Genomic DNA, 25,194 nt, shown 5'->3' on the forward strand with positions numbered 1-25,194 from the left:
ACAAAGAAAATCAGTATAAATGGCGTGTTTGACAAAGAAAAGCAGTAGTTGGTCACTTCCATATTTATTGTCAAATCTGTACCAACCTTTAATTTGCATACGCAATACTGTATGGTGTTAAATTATTAATTTTAAAAAAAATTAAATTATTAAAAAATAATAATTTAATTACATAATTCTAACGCAAGATAAATGAGCATCCATCTATAGCCTCAGGGATAACACTCTAAGGCCATGTTTCCTCAATCAACTTGAAATGATGATGCGTAGTTAGAACTTTCCCACTTTATAGGAAGTGTTCACCAAAATCCACCCATAACCCACTTTATAGAAAGTGTTCACCAAAATCCATTAAAAATACCTCATACTAAAGTTAAGAATATTGTCACTTTGCAAATTTACTTTTCAAGTACTTCACAACTTTTCCGCCTATCCCCAAAAAAAAAAAAAAAAAAAAATACTTCAGAACTTTTAAGCTAATTTAACCTTGAGGACTTTTGAGTTTTGACCAACCCCATTGGTTGGTCCTTGGCCTAGTAATTAGGTTGCTTTCTCCTTCACAACTTCTATTTGTAGATTTTGAAACATTGCTTGAAATTAAAAAAAAAAGAAAAAGAAAGAAAAAAAAAAATTCCTCCAACAGATAATCGAAAACGAAATTATGAAGGTATCCTCACACATAGATGAGACATGTCAGACATAACTATCCATGTCTATTAGGTAAACTCTGGAAAATAGCATGAGGCTGGCTCCCATTGGAAAAGCAGTTTGGCTTTGTTGCATTTCCTCTAGAATACAACTGCAATATTGCTGACTGATAAGTGTGATCAATTCATAGCAGAGAGCCTAACTGAGGGTTCACATGGAGTTAGTATTGCTTAAATGTCATTTAATCCTTGGAAATAAACCAAAACTTGATTCTTAAAATCTTAATATTTGATTAAGATCACTGATGCTGAATTGCTGATGCATTGCATCTAGCACATGTTACTACAATAATTGGTAGACCTTTTAGTGTTTTTATGCTATTCATTGCAGAATATTAGTCATTGATGCGTGTATTTCTTCCAATGTTCGCCCTTTAGTCTCCGGTACTAGTTTTGCAACGAAAAGAACACCAAAACCACAAATGCTTGAATATATGAAAAATGTTCCTGAAAAGGCATGTATTGGTCAGTCACCACTAGGCATAAGAACTCTGGAAAACATAGAGGAAGTCAGAAGTGAGGAGGGATCACCTGCTGAGCTCCACTCGAATAAGAAGTTAAAAGTGTATGAAACAACCCAAGAACAAGACCAACTGACCAAGTTGCAAAGGGTTCCAGCTGAGCCCTTCACATTTATGGGAAATATCTGAAGAAAGAGAACCATAACTTGATATGAACTATAATTTTACGGTTATTTTGGATTTTTCATTGCAGTGAAGAAGAAATCAAGCCCAATAATTTTAACCAACCTCTGATACTATAACCCATGGTATTCCTCCCATGCCAAATGAGTAAGATCCCAGATATACCTGATTGTAGGATCAAACAGTTTAACTCTATAGCCCAACCAGCAGGAAATAAGAGGAAAAGCTTATACAAACAAAAACAATCATTAGACTCCAATGCTTTCTAAAAATAGGCAAGTTAAGTCAATTACAATATGTATCAAATTATCTATCAGTTTGTACACCAAAGTAGTGGTGGTAGTCATGTGCGAAGGATGGAATAGCTTTTTATTTATTTACTTATGTAAATAGAGAAAGTGGAAAACCAAAATTGCATTACCAATACACCTATGAGCGCCAATATGGGACTGACTTCTTTCCACCAGTTATGGTCCTGTTCATGTTAAATTCAAAATTACTATAGTAATTGATCATCGATACAGATGCGTTTGAATTTTATGATAAGGAACCTGCATAACGAATGATAATCCTGTAAGGAAGCAACCTAAGCATTCCCCAAATGCAGAAGCCTGCAAACATTGCAGATTTTAATAGTAAATATTTGGCCAACTGCTTTCTAAACTTGAGAGACATATTTATAGTCTAACCATCAAAAGTGTTCGTCTTCCAAATTTATCTATCAATGATGCACCCAAAACAGTTGCAGGAATCTGCAGAGGAAATCTCATTTTCTGAGAAGTTCACCAAACAGAATCACAATATTTAAACTATAAAGATTCAAGATTTACCTGAAGAATAGCCACTACCATAAAACCAACAGTACTAGAGATACCTGTCACAAAAGAAACGTATTTTTATATGTAAACATTAGTTTTGTGCATTACTTCTCTGTATGAAGTATAGTAGTAGTTGTCTACAATTTACCAGCTGAATCAAAAATTTCACTCATATAAAACGTAAACCCATAGAGCCCTCCCAGTCCTTGCACTACCATCAGCCCAACTCCAACCTATACAAAGTAGGAGTCATATCCATCGATTAAAACAAATAGAAATCATGTAGCACAAGATGGAGAATATAGGAGAAAAATTACACGGCTTACAATGATTAAATGAACATGTTTTTGCTGAAACAAATTCAGAATTTTGTCATCCGAGATTTTTTGAAGATTTTCTAAATAATCCTGTAAAACAATAAATCCTACTTTAATTTTGTGTAGATGCCAAAAATATGGTAATAATGGATAAGAAATTTTTTCTTAAGTGAAGAATGAAAATTGAGTACTGTCTCCAAAGCGTTAAGTTACTAGATGTGTTACTTTGATTTCAGATGCCTCATGAGAAGTATCAGCATTCTGTCCCCTGAGCCGCTGTAGAGCAGCTTCAAATTCTCTTTCCTTGCCAATTTTTGCCTGCAGAAATTTGAACTGACCTTGAGAATGTTGATGCATTCTTGCACTACTTTAAATGTGAAGCAGTGGTCCAGTACCATCTATTGAGAAGTTTATTGATAAATTTGTCTTTAACATGGTTTTAACTCTGCATCTCCCTATATATTAAAAACAATGAGAATTTTATAAACAACTAGATGATGAATTTAACAAGATTTAACTCACCAACCATCTAGGAGACTCAGGAATGAAAAATAGACAAAGGAGCAGTAACAGACATGGAATACAACCTGATGATGAAAATTTGTAGAAACCATTAGGAAGTACCATTGGTTTTGTAAGTATGAAATGAAACAAATCTACCTATAATGGCCAACATGCGCCAGCTGATGAAAGAACCAATGAGAAAGGAGAGAGAAGTGCCATAACTTGCCATCGACTGTAAAATGAAGATATGATGGGACAAAAGAAAGATTTCATTCAAATGCAGGAATTTATAATGGCACAACTTACCTCGGCGATTATCATAAATCCTCCTCTTAGATTCTTTGGTGTTATTTCTGCAAGGTACACTGGTCCCTGTTGGCAGTGGGATGATAATACTATTAACCATTGCATTCATAAGTGTGTGAATTTCAAAATCTAAACCTTACAACATTTACCACAAAACCGGTAAGCCCAATTCCAAGTCCCAGTAATAGTCTTCCGAAGTCGAGCAACCATACACCCTTTCAGCAAGAACAGAACATTTAATACCATGAAATAAAAGCATACAAATAATGGACAATCAAAACTAACAGACCAAGACTCTAACCCAATTCAATATGCATGTTTCAATATTGTTTTTACTATTTTGGAACTCTTATCTAATAACATCAGACCTTCTATAGAATCAATATATACATATATACACACACAAAGAAACAATTTGTTTTCAGTTTTATTTTCTATGGCTATAGCATTTACTTCCAATGTCTTATATCAGAAATCTTGTAGAAGACTTGGAGGGTGATGAGAAAGACAAGACATGAAACCTTGGAGAAAATTATTGCCAGCCACCCCATGATGTAGAATATATCCACAATCCAGAATGTCTGCTTCAGAATATCAAAACATTAAAAAGATCCATGGAATTACTTGAGATTTAAAAGTACAAACTCATCACTATATATAGAGATGCTTATTTGGTCTTGAAAAACATACACATCTACGACCAATGAGATCTGCTGTCGTCCCACTTACTAGTGCCCCTATCAATGCTCCAATTGTCATTATTGATCCAAACACTGAGTACTGCACATTTGAGTGGAAGGGGAGGAAGTCAACTATATCAGCAGAAGTATCAGGAAACAAGAGATTTCACTGAGAATTATAGAATAATTTATTAAACCAATTTAAGTGATGGTTGAATAAACTTAAAACTATTTTTAACCTTCCCACTGCAAAGAAGTTTTCTTCCCACTTGTTAAAAGTGAAGTGACATAGTCCTTTATTTGATGGAGCTATGAAGGGAAGACTAAAATTTAGTTTTGCTCCACATTCTGCAATTAGTGCGAGCAGAGTATTCATGGCCTATTATGCATGTTTACTATAATCTTTAAGACCATTTTTCTGATTTAGTTGAGCATAATTATTGAGTCCCTTAAATCTTTTCTACTTAATAGAAATGCCATCATTATTGCTACCTTTTCCTATCACTAATTCCATAATTTCCTTGCCCCCATGTTTGCAAAATATAGGGACAACTACATGTACTAAAATGAAGCTTGACCTTGAGTACCTAGCATTTAGCAGTTGTAAATCAAGTCAGTTGCAAAAGTTGTAGCCAACGTTTTTCAAGATAAATTCTGAAAACAATGTAATAATTTTGTTCAACTTTCATGGGTGTGTGTATGTATGTAGGTGCACGTGTTCTTTTAATTTGTATGTACCTCTGCTACAGTGAGGCCCAAATCAGCAATGATTCCAGACTCAGCAAGTGATGAATATACTGCCTGCAAAGTAACCACAAACAGACAAACCTCAATTTCAATTAGTGTTAGCTTATCATGCAAGGCACAACCTTGGATTAACTCTATATACTAAACACTAGCACCAAAAGTTGGTATTTTGTTGGTTTAGGATCAATGATTCAATCCTAAGGCCTATCTTTATCATATTGATGAAGCCCTTGCATTTTAACCCAAATCATAATGGATTGTGGTGAAAGTAAGTAGGCCGTAACTCAAAATAGCACTAAGTCAAACATAGTCCAGAGAAATAAAAAAGAAAAAGAAAAGAAAAGAAAAAAAAGGTCATAAAAGCACAGTCATTCTTCCAAAGAGAGAGAACAGATAAAGTCAATGCTATTTATAGGAACAACATTCGCCAATTTCAAATTAAAGTTGATCTATGAACTTTATCAACAAATTAGACTTGAGAACATAGTCTAAACTTTAACTAAGTTGACAAAATATGGTTGTCCCATGTCCCAAGAATCTTAATATTACTGATTTTGAATACTAGCAATTGTACTTACAGCACAGCCAACAGTGAAGGCACTGCAAGCAACCACAAAGGTGCTGATAACGAGAATAACGGTGGCACTGGAATCATTTGGCCTAACAGCAGCACCAGCACTACTACTATCACCATGGTCATTGCTATTGCTTATGTTATCAGGCTCTTGTTTTACTAGTAGGGGCTTTGTCAGTAGTTCATCCTCCATATTTGCTTCCTTGGAATAGAGACCGAGCAAGAATAGTGGAAAAGAAATTATCTTTGTATGTGTGAGTGGCACACAGAGATTCTGACTTTAAAAGAATGACTATTGAGAGAGATATTTGTCATGTGGAAGTGTCATATTGACACATCTTTTTCATGCCTTACTCATATGTTCAAGTGGCAGTTTTGTTAGGTGATCATGTATTTAATAGGCGCTATAGTTGGGTAAGCATACATATCAGGCTCGCGGTTGATTTCTCCACATGCATACCTGATACCTTATTACATCTACATACCATTTCTAAGTTGCCTTCACACTTACAATCCCCAGCTCATACTTTACAACTGTCATATATCAAAATTGGAATTCCTTGGCCTCAATTACTTCACTGTGAACACACCCAGCAATCAGCATATTTGAAGTAACCTCTTATTTAAGAGCAATTACATGCTACAAATTATGTACAAAGTTCATTAGTGATCTGTACCAAATACACAATGACTGTGGTTACTTTGTGAGATATGTATCTTTATAGTGGAAGTCAGAAATCATTTTAGTAAAGATTCAATGATATGTGCAATCAATTTCCATTTGCACAACCTTTGCTACCCTAGAGTTTATTTAAGTAAGCTCTTCAAACGCCCTACTAGCCTAGACTTTATGTAACCTCGGCAAACATAAAAACCCAAGCTTCTTGTATTTTGGTTCAGCCCATCACATGAAAGCTTCAAGAAAAGCTTGCTCTCTCCAAATGGCAGGGAAGAGCTCTATTCCTTTAGTCAGTTTTAGTGTTTGGAGTTTCTTTGGAAGATTTAAATGTGGTGAGTTAGGTCTGTAAGCTTTTAAAGAGGTAACATTTTATGTCTCCAAGTTTTTTGTATAAGCTTAAGTTGTGAGATAAAACTTGAATAGAAGATCACTGTAACTTGATGTTTATAGTGGATTATTCAGGGCTCGACATGTAGGCCGAGTGTTGAACCACGTAAATCTTGTATGTACACTATGTTTCAATTTATGACTTCTATATGTTTGATAATTTGTCTTTTCAGATTCTGTCGGACCGTAAGCTATGTCATTCTACCCATAGTTTTAAAAATCGGACCGGACCGGACGGCCCGATCGGTTCAACCGGGAAAACCAGTGCAGTCCTGTCCGGTTAAATACCTTAAAACCGGTCAAAAACCGGAAAACCGGTCAAAAATCCGAAAAAACCGGTCAAAAACCGAAAATTTTGAAAAAAACGGTTTTATTCTCGGTTCGGTTTTTAAAACCATAATTCTACCTCAAAACCAATTGGTAATGAAGAAGACTCAAATCTTTTATGGTTTTCGACATCACATCACTCGGGCCTATTTTTAGAGTAGTTGTAGGGAGTCAAATTGTGATCCTCCAACAATACTTTCCTCATAATTACACTCCCCTGACTTGAACCTAGGACCTTGGCTCTAATACCATTACTCAGACCGTGAGCTATGCTATTCCACCTCAAAACTAATCGGCGATGAGGAAGACACACTCAAATCTTTTATGGTTTTCGACATCACATCACACGAGTCTATTTTTAGAGCGGTTGTAGGGAGTCAAATTGTGGTTCCCAACAGATTCCATATTACATATGTTACTAGCTTAGCCTTGGCACTTGTTATGGTTAACTTCCATTATTTTTTGTTGGTGAATTCACATTTGGCTGATAATATTGGGGCTGGGGGAGACTTTGGCCTCACCAAAAAGTGGGTGGCTTTTTCTAACAAAACAAGCTCAGAATGGCTCACTCGAGTGGGCTTTAATCTCTCTCTCTCTAGCGCGTCTCGTTTTGTTGCTTGAGTAGGCCAAAGACAGGCTACAATCAATATCTCTGGGCATCTAGATACTGTTCATGGCAGATTGGCTAGCTTGATTGGGCTTGCTCTCGCACAAGCAATAATCTTCAGTTTCTAAATATCTGATTTATTTTTTTTGTTCCACAGAATGATCAAGTAACGCAGACCCATTCCAGATTACCTTGTCTTGGTATTTACCAATTTAAATCTTAACATAAGCTATTCTAGGAGCTAGAGTTATACACTTAAGACTTGATAGGCATTATTAAGTCCTCTCTTTCTTTATTGAGTTACTTAGGAAAAGAATGGATAAAATAAATAAATAAATAAAGCAAGTAGCATGCTGAAATTGTGGGAGAAAGACCAAATTGGTGGTAACTTTCATGTTATAATTTTTACCATATCATAGCAGCCATCAATATGGCTAGGTGCATGGAGAATGAGACGAAAGAGCTATTTAGCAAAAGGATCTAGAATGAAGTAGTAATGCCACTCACAGCACACCATGTTCATAACCAAATACCACAGACAGCATTAGAAAGGGCTCACATGAACCTAATCTTTCATTAAAAATATTATTACAATATTTCTCCTTAATCTTGAATTTGTGATTAGATTCTTTGATGCAGGTAGATTAGTGTGCTTCATACATGTCACTAGGGTAACTAGTATTACTTTCCATGCTTGCCAGTTGCCGCTTGGTGATCCTTATTGCAGAATATGAGTGAGTGATTCTTGTATTTCTTCTAGAGTTCGCCCTTTAGTCTCAGGTACCAGCTTTACAATGAACAGAACACCCAAACACGACATGCTTCCATATATGAAAAATGTTCCTGAAATAGCATGCATAAAACAATCATCAGTATTCACAAGAATACCATGGAGAGAGACAGTGTAAACAATCTTAAACATAAGAGAGTGACGTAAATTAATAAAGAAAAATGAGGGACAAGGAGGCATCACCTGCTGGGCTCCATTCTACTAGAAAGTTAAATGTGAATGAAACAAGCCAAGTGCAAAACCAATTGACTGCATTGCAAATACTTCCAGCTGAACCCTTTATATTTATAGGAAATATCTGAAAGGGAGAAAAAGAAGTCATTTTACAGGTGCTACACTTGAATTGATATATGTGTTACAAGTTACAACTGTGGATAAAGTTTCATGCAAGCTACAGAGTTATCACTCAAAAAAGTTCTTACCTCTGATATTATAATCCATGGTATTGATCCAATACCCAATGAATAGGATACCTCAAAAACCTTAATCCAGAAACCAAGTAATTCAATTAATCAGAACAGAAATAGCAGGAAAATCAAAGGCAAGAAGAAAGGGGGAAAAGAAAAAGGTTTAATAAACCAAGTAGTATAATGAACTTGAATGAAATCCTTTAAAGCTCAATACAGTAGTGGAAAAAGTATTAATTATTGATCGAATTTTCTTCAATACCTATATTCTATAGTTAGAAAAAGTATAGGAAGTATGTAATTACAAGTGCATTACCACTATGCCTGAAAGCATCAAAGTAGGAGTGGCATCCATCCACCAGTTAAGGTTCTGCTTATGGAAGCATAAAATCTATAATTACAAACTCATCAAAAGTAGACACCACACCAAGAACAAACCTTCCCCCTTAAAAAAAACGTACAGATGAATTAAAATTCTACGCTAAAAGAACCTGCAATACGAATGATAGTCCAGTAAGAAAGCAACCTAAGCATTCCCCGGTAACAGAAACCTGCATATGAAATCGCAAAGTTTAGAATTAACTCTTTGATCAATTATGTTCTAAAATTTGAGCAATCTTTTGTGATCTAACCATCAATAATGTCCGCCTTCCAAATTTTTCTATCAAGATTGATCCCAGAGCGATTGCCGGAATCTGCACAGAAAATCTGCACAATTTGGATATGCACTAAAGGGGATCACAACATTTTAATTGCACCTAAATATTCAGAGCTACCTGAGGAATGGATACCACTATAAACCCAGTAATACTTGGCACACCTGTCATAAACCCATAATTTTATATTTAAATTTCAGTTCATTGCCTTTCATACGTCCCATCAAAAGCATCATTATAGTCACATTTTTACCAGCCAGTTCAAAAATTTCATTCATATAATATGCATATCCATTAAGCCCTCCAAATTGTTGCAGTACCATCAGTCCAATTCCAACCTATATCAAGTTTGAAACATATAAATAGATCACAAATCCATGTAGCAGAAATGGTGAAACTTTGAGACTACTATTTACTGCTCACAATGAGTAAATGAGCATATTTCTGCTGAAACAAGTCAAGGATTTTGTCTTCTGGGATCTTCTGGATGTTTTCAGTATAATCCTGTCAAACAATAAAGCCTTTTCTCATTTTCTTTCTTCAAATCTAAAGTTATAGAGTTAAAAATATTCCTTTCTTACAAAAATATTAAGTTAGTGTGTTACTTTGATATCAGCAGCCTCTACAGAAATATTAACATTCTTTCCCCTAAGGCATTGTAGTGCAGCTTCAAATTCTTTTTCACGGCCAATCCTTGCCTGCAGACATTTAGCTAAATATTTGGAGCCCATTTGTAGGAACATATTTTTAACTTGCAACTTGCAAGAGGTTTATTGAATTTGATGTGAACATGTTATAACTCAATTTTCCCTAGATAAAAAAACTAAATAAGAAATAGAATTCACTGTTTTTCTTTCTCCTCTTAATGCACCATGTATGTGAACAACATTTACACACCAACAGATTTTTGAATTGCACTCACCAGCCATCTAGGGGACTCTGGAATGAAGAATAGACCAAAAAGTAGTAATAGACATGGAATAGCTCCTGAAAAAAAAAAATATCATAACCATTATGAAACTATACTGTTGAAATATAATATAACAGAAGGTGGAAGAAGCAACCTATTAGAGCCAAGGCACGCCAGTTGATGACAGAACCAATCAGATATGCAACTGATACACTAACAGGTATCATTGCCTGTGTAACAGACAATAAGAAGCCACATAAGGCAAAAGTACATATTGAAGCTAACATATTGTAATTTAAGGATAATTTTACCATAGAGACTGACGTAATTCCTCCCCTAAGATTCTTGGGTGTGATTTCTGATAGGTAAGTAGGTGCCTGTTCAGCAATGGAATTCAAATCCCATTATCTATCATATGCACTTTTAAGTCAAGGCATTTTGAAATCCAAATTTTTACAAAATTTACCACGTAACAAGTCAGTCCATATCCAAATCCCAAAGACAGTCTTCCGAGGTCGAGCAACCAAGCACCCTTTCAATAAGTACAGAACATTTTGTAAATGGATTGAAAGTAGATAATATGATATATGATTTTAACTAACAAATGTATCCTAATATTGTTCAAAAATTATTTTCCTAGAATCTTTTGTGCCTTTTTGGAAGTCCTATCTAATTTTTGGAAATTAATGTATAGTTTTCATATAGAAAACATGTACTGCTTATGGTTATTATTATTGTTATTATTTTGGAAGAAATGACATCTATTGGGAATTTCCCATTAAAACAAGAAACTCCGAACAGAACCATAAAAGACCCAAAAGTTCTCTGCTTTCTGCAGGGGCACCAGCTCCGCATCAAAGAAACAGAGACAGTTCTCGACAACTAGTAGTATAATACAAGAAAAATACCATATCACATTTGTAACACATGATAGTACAAGGTGGTACAAGATAATACAAAGACAATACAATGGGTCAAAAAGTGGGCCTAGGCCTGATATTCTAACAGCCCTCCTCAATTCTCAAGGTGGAGTGTGCGAGACTATGGATACAAGATCATCAAAATGCCCTCGAGAGGGTGACTTTGTGAAGGTGTCTACAAGTTGATCATGAGACACAATAGAGCGGTATAGTGGATAGACCGTAAGAAGAAGGTGACAATCGATCTCAATATGCTTGGTCTATTTGTGAAAGATATTATTATGAGCAATCTAAATGGCACTCACTAGCCCTTGCAACCAAAGGAGCTCCAAGATAGTATTGGTAACAGCTCAATATTCAGTCTCAAAACATTAGAGAGCAACAAAGGTCTAATTCTTGTTGAACCAGTATAAGGGAGGAGCCAAGGAGGAAGCAATACATGGTGGAGGAACAGTGATTGGTAGGGAAGGATACAAAGCATATAAGCATAGTGAGTAAAGCGTGGAGTTGCCATGAACTAGCTCACTTAATGTACGGCTTATGGGATAGTAGAGAAAGTGACATGGAGAGAGGGGATCCAAGCTACCAACGAGCTTGTAGTACAGAGTGGGAATCTTTATGTTTGTTTAGACCCCTTGAAAATCAAATTAGTTTAATCTAATGAATTAGCCAAGTAATTACTTAGGTTAATTATTTAGATCTAGGTTAAACTCATGCAATCATATTATCTAGTACGAAAAATTAAAGAAGACAGTAATATGATGACCTAAAAAAACCAATAAAACAAACCATTTTAAGGTAAAAACTTGGAGAGATTTTAACCTAGCTATCCTTAAGGTAAACAAATCTACTATGATAGAATAGAAGATTACAATAGATTCAAACCCTAAATCTAAAGCTACCTCAAGTAGAACATACTAACACGACCACGTGTAACTCCGAATCCATGGACTCTTCTATCTTGGATTTGCTGAACACAAACTCTCCGTTTGTGACTTTGAGATCCCACTCAAAGGTTTCAGATCACCATCAGTAGTAGATCTTTATGCAGCAACTTGTTTCCACTAGTTCTTGATTCTAGATCTCATTTTAATAGAAGCTTGTTGAGTTAGAAGGTATAGAAATCTCTCAAATCTCATAGGAGTAACTCACAAGTCTTTCAAGAGACTTAAAAACGTAATTAGAGTTTTCCTTTTATACCTTGTAGTGTAGGACTGAAACACTAAACGTTTTCGCGGGATTGTGTCTGATTTAAAATCTACAAAATCAACTTCTACTATTTTCGATCGGTTGAATCTAATTTTCGATTGGTTGAGCTTCACAGAACTTGAACTCTCCTTTCTACAGCTTGAATGTTCTTAAATCTTGATTGGTACAATCTTGAGCAATGTTTAACACCTAATCTAGACATGTTTTTGTTCTTAGTTTGTCAACATACACAAAATGAGATTCTAAATATTTAATCCAAAATATTTAGAACTTAACAATCTCCCTCTTTGGTAATTCATGAAAAAAAATACATACACATGAATTGCTCAACTCAAAATCTGACCCAATTACAAAGTATTGCCCCAATACAAGTCTATCACAATCTACTATCTATCCAATGCTAAAATAGGATTGTGATACCCCAATTTGATTGATTGTGTGATGTGTGTAGGTGTGTGATGAGTTCCACATCGGGTATTTTCTAAGTTGAACTGGGCTTTATTAACAACTGTAAGGAGTCTCAATTGTGACTAGTCTTTTTGAGGTATAGCGCAGATATGACTAGCGCTTTTCCTTGGGTCGTTACATATGGTATCAGAGCCGGCCTGGTAATCCTGTGTGGGCTTGGATACACTACCCCCACAAAGTGGGCCCTAACGAGGACGTTAGGGATTTAAGTGGGGGAGATTATGATACCCCAATTTGATTGATTGTGTGATGTGTATGGGTGTGTGATGAGTACCACATCGGGTATTTACTGAGTTGAACTGGGCTTTATTAACAACTACAAGAGTCTCAATTGTGACTTATTTTTATATTAAGGGAAAGGACGTCTTATAATTGTTATTATATTAGATTAGGAATGATGTATATAAGCTACATGTCAAGAAAGGATGTGAATTTTAGATTGATGAGATTTCTCTTGTTCGGCCATATTAAAGTTCTTGAATATCTATGATTATACTAATGGAAAAATCTGATTAGGCAACAATATTTTTTAAGTCCAAAAAGCTGATTAAAGGCTGAAAGTGAATTGGATAGTTAAGTGAATAGATGGAAAATTTTGGATATATCAGTATTGTCTAGGATAAAATTGTTTAAGTGTGAAAACAAATTTTTAAGTAGGAAATTGTGTATTGATGGATCTATCTTTGGAGTTGCTAGGTTCTAATTCTACTGATTTGTTGTGATTCAAGAGAGGTTGGTTTCATATTTTTGCAAATAAGAGGTAAGTGGTGTTTACTAATTTTGGGGGTTTTCCCAAAACAATGTTGATTATTAAACAATTCTGTATCAAAGAAGTATGTTGATATTCTATATACAAATTGATATTCTATAAATGTTTGATGTGCACATTGACTATTCGTTTTATGAAAAACTTGTGGGAAAGCCTAAATTTATTTAAACTTATATGTGTGAATATATCTTTATATTGTTGAGAATTATGAATGGATTACCTTTGTGAGCATATTGAATATGTTTTGAAAACTTATGGCAAGTCGTGATTAAAAACTCAGTATTGTATTTAGTCCTTAACAAGGGACAATTATATTGCAGCTAGTCCTTAGCAAGGGACAGTCCCAGAAAAGGGGACAGTGCACATTTGATAGCTTCTTAACAAGGGAGTATACTATTGAGGATTCAAAAAGAAAGCTCCTTAACAAGAGAGTGCATCTTTAGGTTCCAAAGGAGCCACCCTTAAGAAAGGGGATGAAAAGGAGGTTCCAGTCCCAAAAAAAGGACATCACAACCCTATCAACGGGGCGTAAACGTTGACCATGAGAAAAGTTTAGGAAATTATTTATATAATGGTATTGATCTATATATTATGTTGGCTCACAATATAAAGATATTTTTTTATGTGAAATATTTGATAATAAAATATTGATGAAGTACAAGTTATGAATTTGTTGTAAGAGTTATATATTTGAAAGGTTTGTTTCCACACCCCAATGTTAGTAAATTCCACTTACTAAGTTATCTCACATTCCCCCCGCCCCCCCTTATTCCCCCTTACAAATATATTAAAGGAATCATTGGAGTAGAGATTCTCGGAAGATAACAGTTATGAATTCTTTTGTGTAACTAAGGATTTTATTATTATTATTTTTATGGTATTAAACATTGTACTAGAGAATTATTTTGAGGATATTTTATCTTTGGTGGATTAGAGTTCTGACATTTGTGATGAGATTTTCGATTGCTAGTTGCTTTTATTTAATATTTTTATAGATTATTTAGATTGAATAGATTTTATTGCTTATGATTTTGGGGCGTCACACTACCCCTGTCTTATCAGATGCAGATTTTTGAACATTCAACATGTTATCAAGTTTAGAAGTATAAGTCCTATCAAATTGTTCTCTAGCAAAAATTAATTCAAATTCTAAACTATTAACTTTTTCAATCAAAGACATGTTCTCAATCTTAACAGCAGTTATAAGTTCATTGACATCAAATAATTTGACCAAAAGATTCTTCTTTTCAAGTTTAAGAGTGTATATCTTTTTCAATCATAGTTCAATATTCATGGCATCTTTTGCTGCAATCTTACAAAGCTTGTTGTATGCTTCTTACAAGCCAGCATTTTTAGAGAGTTCCCCATCAGAAGGGTTCTTATAACAATCTCAGTTTCACTTATTACAGTTGTAGCAGTGAAAGCCATGAAATTTCCTTTTTGATCACTTTCAGATTCGTGATTAGTTCCTTCATCATCACTAAGAGTAACAGCCATAGCTTTACCCTTTAAACTAAAAAATGTAGGACATTCAGATTTAACATGACCATACCCTTGACAACCAAAACGCTGTTAGCCTAAATAATTGTTAAAAGATTGAACAATTTAGGGTTAGCATTATTTCGATTTCTTGCCCTTCTATTATTGTTTCTTAGAAAATTTTTAAAGTTCTTGGCAAGATGAGCAATCTTTGTAGAAGAGATCTCATCATCAAATCCAGAATCATCTCCAGACTTTAAAGCCATAGATTAGGATTTGCTAGTCTTGGGTAAGTCTGACTTATAGGATTGAAGGGGTCCTACAAGTTCATCAACAAGAATGGTTTCGACATCCTTGCTCTCAGTTATGGTAGTCACTTTAGGTCTAAAATATTCAGTTAAAGATCTAAGAATCTTTCTAACTATCTTACGTTGATCATATACTTCACTTAAATTAAAAGTTGAGTTTACTATGTCATTCAGTTTAGCATAGAACTCATCAAAAGTTTCATCATCTGCCATTCTAATGCTCTCAAACCTAGAGGTTAATTGTTGCAATTTATTTATTTTCACAGCCTTAGTGCCTTCATGCATAGTTTGCAGGATATTCTAGGCAATGTGAGCAACCTCTACATTAGAGATTCTCTTGAATTCTTCCATAGAAACGACATTGAATATCGCATTCATAGCCTTGCTATTAATCCTTACCACTTCTTTTTGAGCAGTAGACCATTGATTTATAGGAGTGGCCGGTCTTTCCCAACCATTTTCCACAAACAACCAAACCCTCTCATCAAGAGATTTTAGAAAAGCTTTCATCTTGACTTTCCAGTAGGCATAATTATTTCCATCAAAGTGGGAAATGATTACAAGAGAGTGACTGTATTCCATGACAGTAGGGGTCAAGGCTCAACTCAAAGTAAAACAATCTGATCAACAACTAAACTGCTCTAGGTTAAACTCATGCAATCATATTACCTAGTGCAAAAAATTTAAGAAAGCAGTAATATGATGACCTAGGAAAACCAATGAAACAAATCGTTTCAAGGTAAAAACTGGAGAGGATTTAACCTAGTTATCTTCAAGGTAAAAACTGGAAAGGATTTAACCTAGTTATCTTCAAAGTAAACAAATTCACTATGATATAATGGAAGATTACAATAGATTGAAACCCTAAATCTAAAGCTACCTCAAGTAAAACTTACTAACATGACCACATGCAGCTCCGACTTCACAGACTCTTTTATCTTGAATTTGCTGAACACAAACTCCTCATTTGTGATTTTGAGATCCCACTCAAAGGTTTTAGATCACCATTAGTAGTAGATCTTTATGCAGCAACTTGTTTCCACCAGTTCTTGATTGTAAATCTTGTTCTGGTAGATGCTTGTTGAGTTAGAAGGTATAGAAATCTCTCAAATCTAACAAGAGTAACTCACAAGTCTTCCAAGAGCTTCTAAAACGTAATTATGGTTTTCCTTTTATACCTTGTGGTGTAGGACTGAAACCCTAAACATTTTTGCGGGCTTAGGCTTGATTTAAAATCTGTAGAATCAACTTATTTGCAATTTTCGATCGATCGAGCTTCACAGAACTTGAACTCTCTTTTCTGCAGCTTGAATGTTCTTAAATCTTGATTTGTACAATCATGAGCAATGCCTAACACCTAATCTAGTCATATTTTTGTTCTTAGTTTGCCAACATACACAAAATGAGAATCTAAATATTTAATCCTAATTATTTGGAACCTATTAGAATCATGTATGAGTTTCCATTATTTGGAGTAAGTCGATCATTAGGTTCTATCAGTGTGTCAGTGATCTTGCTTTATGTGAATCTAGCTTGTTAGAGGAGGTTAGAGTTTGCCACATCAGAGCACTCACAATGTATCACATAAGAACCGTGGCAAAGTTGTGGCAAAAAACAGTTTTGATCTTAAAAGGGCTTCTTATCTTGCATTAAAAACGAAGTAACACTACAGCCACAAATTATTTTACAACATTTTAATAAAATGTTAATGTGACCAACCTCTTATTAATTTTTATCTAGACTCACCATTAATATCACTTTTATATTTACCAATAATTATTTACCACATCAACTGTTTGTAAAATAGTTTGTATCGTTAGCATTATTCTTATAAACAAGCTTTGGTTGTAAACATGGTTTTAGAAAAGGACTGGGCCATCTAGTTCAATCGGAAACTAGACCCTAAACTGGTCTAATAAAAATGGTAAAAATTGGGAACCAATCTCTTTTCTAGTTTTTTGACTGTTTCAGTTTTGAAACCATAGTTATAACCCATCAATTGTTATTTGACTCCATTTGTAAAAGTTTCAGTCCGCAAAATGTGTGTGCACCTAATCATCCTTCTAAGTATTTTGCATACCCATTTTGTCTTCTGCTTTTGCCAACGTAGTGTAGGCATGCTGTTGAATTAGAAATGCTTTATAAACTTCGAAAAACTAAATATACTTTACTAAGTGCTTTGGCTTCCAATGTCCAATTTCTAAGAAGGTAAGGACGAAAATGAAAATCAGCATATGGAATCAAACAAAAATGATTAAAAGCAGAAGATAAAACAACCTTAGCAAAATATATTGCGAGCCACCCCATTATGTAAAATATATCCAGAATCCACATAGTCTGCTTCAAAGATAAATAAAAATTCAATTGAATATTAATTAAGAGCTGGTCAATATATATATATATATATACTTGTTAAAAACATTCAACACTAGTCCTACAAATGATTATTTGGTCAAGTAAAAACCTCACATATTTACGACCAATGATATCTGCTAATTTCCCACTTATTACTGCACCTACCATTCCACCAATTGTCATTATGGAACCGAAAACTGAATACTGCAAAATTGAAGGGTGAATGCGTAAGGATAAATTGAATGATTATTGATTTATTGTTATCTGTTTCTAGAAAAAATAACTCCTGGTCGCATGCATTGTTTGCAAATGGACATGCAAACAGCTACGTACTATGAAGTAAAAGAAATATATGTGGCCAAGGTTTACTTTGGCTAAGTTTTACGATCAAGAGATTTTTTTCATGAATATATAATATGTGTAACTTTTTCAACTAACTTTCCTCTACGTACCTCAGCCACAGAAAGTCCCAAATCATCAATAATTCCAGATTCAGCAGGGGCCGAGTACCCCGCCTGAAATGAAATGCAATCACAACGCACAATTTCAGAGATGGAACCATATATGTGTGGGGCCTATGTTCACAAAAGTTTGCAATTTGACCTCAAAAAATTTATACTTGGCCTCCCTCTAAAACAAATTGGCCTATGAAACACCAGGGAATAATAATAATAAAGCTGGACTATTTTGTTGTGCAATGAATTGTTAATTGGGGGAAATGGGTATTAAAAATTGTGACTATTTTGCTGTGTAATGGATTCTTGGTAACATCAATTTTGTTGAAGTTTGTGGGGGCATTTTTTTATTTTTATTGAAACTATTTTTTGGTACAATAGATTTATAAGATAGGATAATAATGAAGCGAAATAAAATTAAATAAATGAAAAACTAAAACAATAATTTTTATATTGGATAAAGTACAAATTAATAAATAAATTAAATGAATTGTTAGGTAGATTTAAGATAAATCCTTATAATTTATATGATTTTTATTTAATTTATAAATCATGGGAAAGTTAGCTGCAATGTTTGATTTTTTGTTAAAAGAAAAAAATACAAATAATTAAGAGGCTAATACTGATGATTTTTAGTACTGTATCCAACTCTAGTATTGATATCCATATTTGTAAGAGATGTAAGAGATTCTGTCTCTATATATAATCTTTCTCACAACATGTAGGTTCTCCAGACAGTGGCAGCTCCACATGCAAGCCAAGTTAGTCATAGGACCATCTAACTTGCAAAAAAATGTATATATAAACTTGCCAAAAAAAGTATTATATGCTAAATTAACCTATTATGATTACCCTAATAAAATTTTTGAACATCTTAACTTGAGAATTACAAAAATTTGGGTTTGACAAAAATAAGAGTAATGTTACTACATTCACAGCATTTTTACAATAATTTCACAACAAATTTAATGTGATAAGTTGTCATTGATTCTAATTTAGGCCAAATACTAATATTATTTTTTTACCCACTAATAATAACTTTTTGTATAAGATTTATTGTAAAAATGTTGTGGACGTAACATTACTCCAAAATTAATTTTGCCCCCAAACATAATTCTTAATTTTTTTTTTTTTTTAAAATCTCAAATAACAACAATAAATATTAGCCCAAATAATAACAAACATAAACCAAACAAAAAGAATACAAGATCAAACAACAACAAGTGAAAAAAATTATTCAACAAAATACCTATTATAAAACAAAAAGATAAAATTTGTAACTCATTCATTCTATTCATTAAAAATAATTTCTAATTTCATTTTCCTTAAAAAATGGTATAAAGAAAAATATTGTAGTAATTTAAATTTCGTAGTTACTACCCTAGATAAAATTCCTACAACCAAGCCGCCACTGTCTTCAAAGGCTATATATCAATTGTACTTACCACAAATCCACCAGCAAAGGCGCTACAAGCAGTGACAAAGGCACTAAGAAGAAGAACAGCGGTGACACCACTAGCACTTGCACCAGTATCATTGGAACCAAAGCCATTGCTAATTTGGATATTACCAGGCTGTTGTGTAACTAGCAGAGACTTTGCTAGTTCCTCGTCTTCCATATGTTGCTATTTATTAAGAGACAAAGAAAGAGAGGAACAGAGAGATAGAGAGAAAATAATTAAGATACTTCACATTTGATAAAAATAGTTGTGTTCAGAGTTTGATATGCAGGAGAAAAGTTGGTTGACTGACGGTTAACCGTCATTCTACAGTATCCACACAAAAAAATGTGGGTACTGTACTGTAGAATGACCCCATCTATTGCTCATTGATGGTGGGATCTCGTTATTTGATTTGTTAAAAATGTCCTGCTTAAATTGTTTGATTTATAAGTAATCCCACCCAAGTATATATGGGAAGACGTGAATTACTATTTTATATGACATGGGGGTGCTTTTAAGGTACGTGTACATGTGTATATATATAACTAGTTGCCATCCCGTGCGATGTACGGAAGAGTCGAACAAAAGTTGTAAATTTTCACTTATAAAAATTACAACTTAAGAGAAAAAAAAAAAAAATACAAAGACCAATAGTGATAACTCCAACACCAATAATGTTATATATCATCTCAACCTTCAGATGAAAAAAATGACTTTGTTAGAGAGTGAAGACAAATAAATGTACCGAATATTAAATAAAGGTTGATTTAGTCATCTGGCTTAAATAGTTATAGTAGAATTATTATATAAAAAAAAATCTTTTGAACACTTTTAAGCTAATAAATAAAACAGACCCTTGTCATGCACACAAATGAGAGAAATTTGGAAAGAATAGATTTTGAAGCATCTAAATGTAAAAAAAAGAATAAGAAGTACCAATTGAAAGGCAAAAGAGTGTTAGTTGAGTAAAAATGAAAAATTGATCATATATATCATAAAAAAAGAAAGAAACAAAGAACATAATTTATAGAGAGAATAGGTTCCTAAAATCTTATGTATTTTACCATCTCTATTCACAAATGATATTATTATTATGAGTTCAACACTTATAATTGTGCAAAAGACTACTTTTTATCCATACAAATAAGCTAACCCACTGAAATAAAATTAAATAAATTTTATTTCTAAATAAAATCAAATAAATTTTATTTCTAAATAAAATCAATCCGAACTTGCAAAAAAATTGGGTAACGAATTTATATATAACATATCAAATAAAATTTATCGTTCCTTAGGCTGGAAGACATAGGTTGCAGCTTTGATTTTTCTCCCATGTATAATAAAAAAAATAATTAGTAGAAATTTCAACCTAAAAACCAAATCCACGAAAACAATGTTAATATAAACACTTAGATTAACCCAAATACTCAAAATAAAATCAATTCTAAACATAATAAAATAATAAGATAGAAAGAAAATTTTAGGCACATGTGAAATCAACTCTATCTCTCTCTTTCTCTCTTTTTCTTCATCTAATGCGAGTCTTTTTTTCTTTTCTTTTTCTTTTCAGCATGCCAATATATATATATAGACACACACGATGGCTAATTATCAAATGGTATTTTCTATCCCTAATCAAAACTCTCCACTTACTTTACATGTTTATTGAATTCGCAAATGTACGAAAAATCTTAGTACCAATGACAATGCGTATCACATTGGTTTACCATAATTAGTCAATGAACTACTCATGATCACAATATATATTCTTATTTGCTATTTAATAGGCAAATTGAAAAATGCTTGACTGTGAAGCAAGTTACACGTACAGTACATATCTAGGGAGCATGAGCCATGAGGGCGGTTCCAAGAGCCATTCCCCAGCAAGAACATATGTACATTGCAATTAATAATTCAATTTTTTAATTTAATTTTTAATAAAGCGTAATGCAAACAATACAAACTGAATTTGGAAATTATCGCAAAAAAATCAACCATAAAACTAGATATAAGAGTATTTAGTTCCCAAAGTATTGTTTTGTTTGGGAAGTATCACAACGATAGAGATTAGATTATAATCATACGTTCAGAATAGTGCATATACCTTAATTGGTGTTGTAAAAGGAATTTTCTATAATCACACTCCAATGGCAATGAGAATATTAATCTATAGAAAAAGAGACAAAACTTCACGGTTTATATTTGTTGAAATTTTAGTTATAGAATTTTAGTTGAAGTAGAATTTTCAAGCTCTTGAAATATATATCTAATAGAGTTTTAGTTAAACTAAACTATTATAACACTTGATAAGATAATTACACGTTAAAGAGAAATAATAAATATATAAGATACCTAAAAGAAAAAGAAAATAGTGGTGACATGGAAAATTATGGGAGCTTCAGATGCTTCAGTTATATATATATATATATATAAAATGGGTTCAAGTTACATCTAATATAACTCTTTAAAGTTATACTTTTTTTACACTGTTAGATTTAAGTAGATCTAACGGTTAAAAATATGAACCCATTAATCTATATTTGTCTCTATTCTCAAAATGTGCTTACATTCATCTCAACCAAAATACCCCTGAAACTTCTTATTTTCATATATCTGTCTCTATTTCCATATTTTTTTGAATTTCCATATTGTGACCTTAGGAATAGTTTAAAAAAGAATTTAGAATCTTAGATAAAGACTTTAGTACCAGTTCACTACAAATCTACATTAAAAAATTGTCGCTGCATCTTCAAAGAGGAAAACACCACCTCTACTCCAAGTTATACAAAGACTTGAAACCAATTCAAATTTCAAAGACTTCTTTTGCGATCTCAAAGTCCTGGATTATAAATTTATATTGCGACTTATACAAACAAAACAAATTGTTGGTGCAAATGTCAAAAAAAAAAAGTGTAAAATTTGATAAACATTATCACAAATAGTTCAAGAACACATGTATGTACATGGCAGTAATAATAAAATTGCTAGTAATTTCTCTTTTCTAGTTGGAGTTTTGTCGTACTCTCGGTTTCTATGAGCTTGCACTCTCCCTAGGAAACTAGGGAAAAGAACTGATCCATTAGGGGTCTCAGCATGATGGATATGGAACAAGAACTGATAAACGGTTAATTTGAAGAACATCATGTTGACACAAGCTGAGGAGAACATTATAATCATTTTATTTTGTTTTAATGTTACCTTTTTTTCCCTCGATACATTGATAGTTGGTACCAAGAGTGCCAGTTGAACTATAAGACTCTTGGAAATTTAGTGTTAGTTTTTTTTGGCCGTCAATTGTGTTTTTATTTTAGGTTCCAGTATTTAATTAATCAATTAATACTTTTATTTAAAATCATATTCTTTATTACTTTTCTAATTGAGAATTTTGTTTTCTCAAAGAACAAGAATTACAGTGCTCTCAAGAAATGCATTGTCAAGGGAAATACCATTGCTATAGTATGTTGTAGTGTTCTTGACTATTTTAATTTTCCGTATTACAGTATAAGAATATAAATGATATTTTTTTTATGAATGATATTTTTTTCAGAGAAAGGAATATAAATTATTAAATCTATAATCTTTGTAAGTTTAAAGTTTTTAGATAATTAACAACTTATCATCTATATATATATATATATAAAACCGAAACTTCTAAAGTTTTCACAATTTTCCACGTCAGCACAATATTTAAATAAAATTAGCATTTTATTTAAATAAAATTATTTTTGTTTAGTCCAAACTTAACAATGAGTGAAACTCTATCTCTCTAATAAGTCTAACTTAAACTCAAACTCAAACATTGATATTATTATTATTATTATTATCTTTCTACGTCACTAACGTGATATTTTATGATAGGGTGCAAACTTATAGCCGTTGATTATTCTTTTGAATGTAACCCTATCTTTTTCTTATATTTTTCTATTTTTTAGTCATATATATTTTGTTTTATTTCAATAATTTCTAAGCCATGATTCATTTGATTCATTAATATTTTTTGGTATTTCAAAAGTTTTAATATCTGAATTTTTAAGTTATTTTTTGCAGTATCTGAAATTGTCTGACAAATTTTATGTTAGCCATTGCACATTCAAGCAATGACTCTTCATCAAATTGAAACACAAATTAAAGTCATACAAGAGCAAATCATATAATGGTGTAGTTTCTTAATCAATTTAAGATTTTATAAAATTATTTTAGTCTACCTCAAAAATAAGCAGGTTTTCGTGCATAGCACGGGTTAGTAAGTAGTAATTTAGAACTAAAAACTTTATTATATGGGACTATTGCTTTGGTAGTTTGGTTGGGTTGGGTCCGTTTCTTTATTGGACCTTTTCTCAGCTCTTGTTGGGCTATACGTAAGAAGGGCATAGAAAAAGTTCCAAAAAATAAGTTGGGTTTGAATCTTATAATTTGATCTTGACCCAAAAAATGTTAATTGGATCAAGACCCAAATCTTCCAAATGGATTTAAATAGACATGGTAAAACGGGTCAGGATTTTCTGACTTGATTCGATTGACTCGCAACCCGATTGTTCCATTTTAACTTGCGACCCGATTGACTCAACTCGAACCTTATCCGACCCGCCCATTTTGCCACGACTACCAACGTTGAGGTGTAATTTTTATAAAATATTTACTTATTCTTCTTTACTTAATATATTATATACTCCATTATAGTTTGTTATTCTTTACTTGCCACCTTCATTTTCTCTTCCTACTTTAAACGGATTGAAGATTATACCAAGATTAGCTTCTAGAAAGTTGGAACAAGAGTTGCACCAAATTTAGGTATCAAGTGTTTAGTGGTAATTGGTAAGTGGTAACAATATTACCAGTGAGAATCTAATCACAGTTAAGGAACTTGTAAACAATTGACAGATTGCATCTATTTCAAAAAAAAAAAAAAAAACTTGTTTGAAAAATATGGGTCAACTCGACCCGACTCGCAACTCGACTCGACCTGCGACCCGATTGAGCCGAACTCGACCTGCGACTCGACTCATGTTTTAGATTTTGATGTTTGAAAAGGCAGAGCAACTGGGAGAAGGAGGTTTCTATTCACTTTTATATTTTTTTCTTGACCATATCATTAATATCATTTTTATAAACACCTATCACAACATGTTACCTCAACCTATTATGAAAAAAAAAAATTTGTAAAATATTTGTGTCTTAAATTGTTTGTTATTTTAATTTCAAAATCCATATATAATATTTCCACATACTTCCACATTTACCTTATTGTCTACTACATATCTTTGGTTTTTATCTACCAAAATTCACTTATATATACTAAAACAATTTTTGAAGGGAAAAAAAACAATTTTTGATGGAAAAAAATAATAATTTTAAACCTACTATATGTATATAACCATATCGTAATGAACATGTATTGCAAATATTGTATATTTATTCTTTTTATCTTTATCTTTTTTTTTTTTTTTCATATATGTATGTGTAGTTGTGTACTCTTCACATTATATCTGTTCCTGTAGATAAATATCTTTTTAACTCTAATTTAAAGTTATTATATTAGTATATTATAGATATTTTTTTTTTTGAAAAACAAATATACACACACATAAGAAAGAGAGAAAAGGGTTTTAACACAAAGACATACCACAACTCTACTCAAAAGCCATAGTAGCTTTACGGGAGGGTGAGACAAGTTATACTATATACAACTTACTCTTTTAAGTAATGTGAGACAATTACCCATTATAGAT

The 25,194-nt window shown here is 32.8% G+C and overlaps 1 protein-coding gene across 1 annotated transcript; it reads right to left on the reverse strand.

The window, feature by feature from the left end:
- Window positions 1-903: 903 nt before the first annotated feature.
- Window positions 904-19,758, reverse strand: LOC142628514 (uncharacterized). Its single transcript, XM_075802597.1, has 36 exons — window positions 19,469-19,758; window positions 18,021-18,083; window positions 17,683-17,772; window positions 17,491-17,550; window positions 10,527-10,592; window positions 10,372-10,437; window positions 10,215-10,290; window positions 10,073-10,137; window positions 9,756-9,848; window positions 9,574-9,654; window positions 9,404-9,488; window positions 9,271-9,314; window positions 9,127-9,189; window positions 8,986-9,045; window positions 8,811-8,864; window positions 8,510-8,569; window positions 8,271-8,385; window positions 8,019-8,140; window positions 5,302-5,571; window positions 4,715-4,777; window positions 3,987-4,076; window positions 3,818-3,877; window positions 3,446-3,511; window positions 3,297-3,362; window positions 3,147-3,222; window positions 3,009-3,073; window positions 2,712-2,804; window positions 2,496-2,576; window positions 2,318-2,402; window positions 2,182-2,225; window positions 2,041-2,103; window positions 1,903-1,962; window positions 1,773-1,826; window positions 1,457-1,516; window positions 1,239-1,353; window positions 904-1,154 (listed from the first exon to the last, which is right to left on the reverse strand). Exons 1-36 carry the CDS (start codon window positions 19,640-19,642, stop codon window positions 1,030-1,032), a joined length of 2,973 nt encoding a protein of 990 aa, XP_075658712.1. The 5' UTR covers window positions 19,643-19,758; the 3' UTR covers window positions 904-1,029.
- Window positions 19,759-25,194: the final 5,436 nt, after the last annotated feature.

The sequence above is a fragment of the Castanea sativa genome, chromosome 3, assembly GCF_040712315.1.
Source record: "Castanea sativa cultivar Marrone di Chiusa Pesio chromosome 3, ASM4071231v1".
NCBI lineage: Eukaryota > Viridiplantae > Streptophyta > Magnoliopsida > Fagales > Fagaceae > Castanea > Castanea sativa.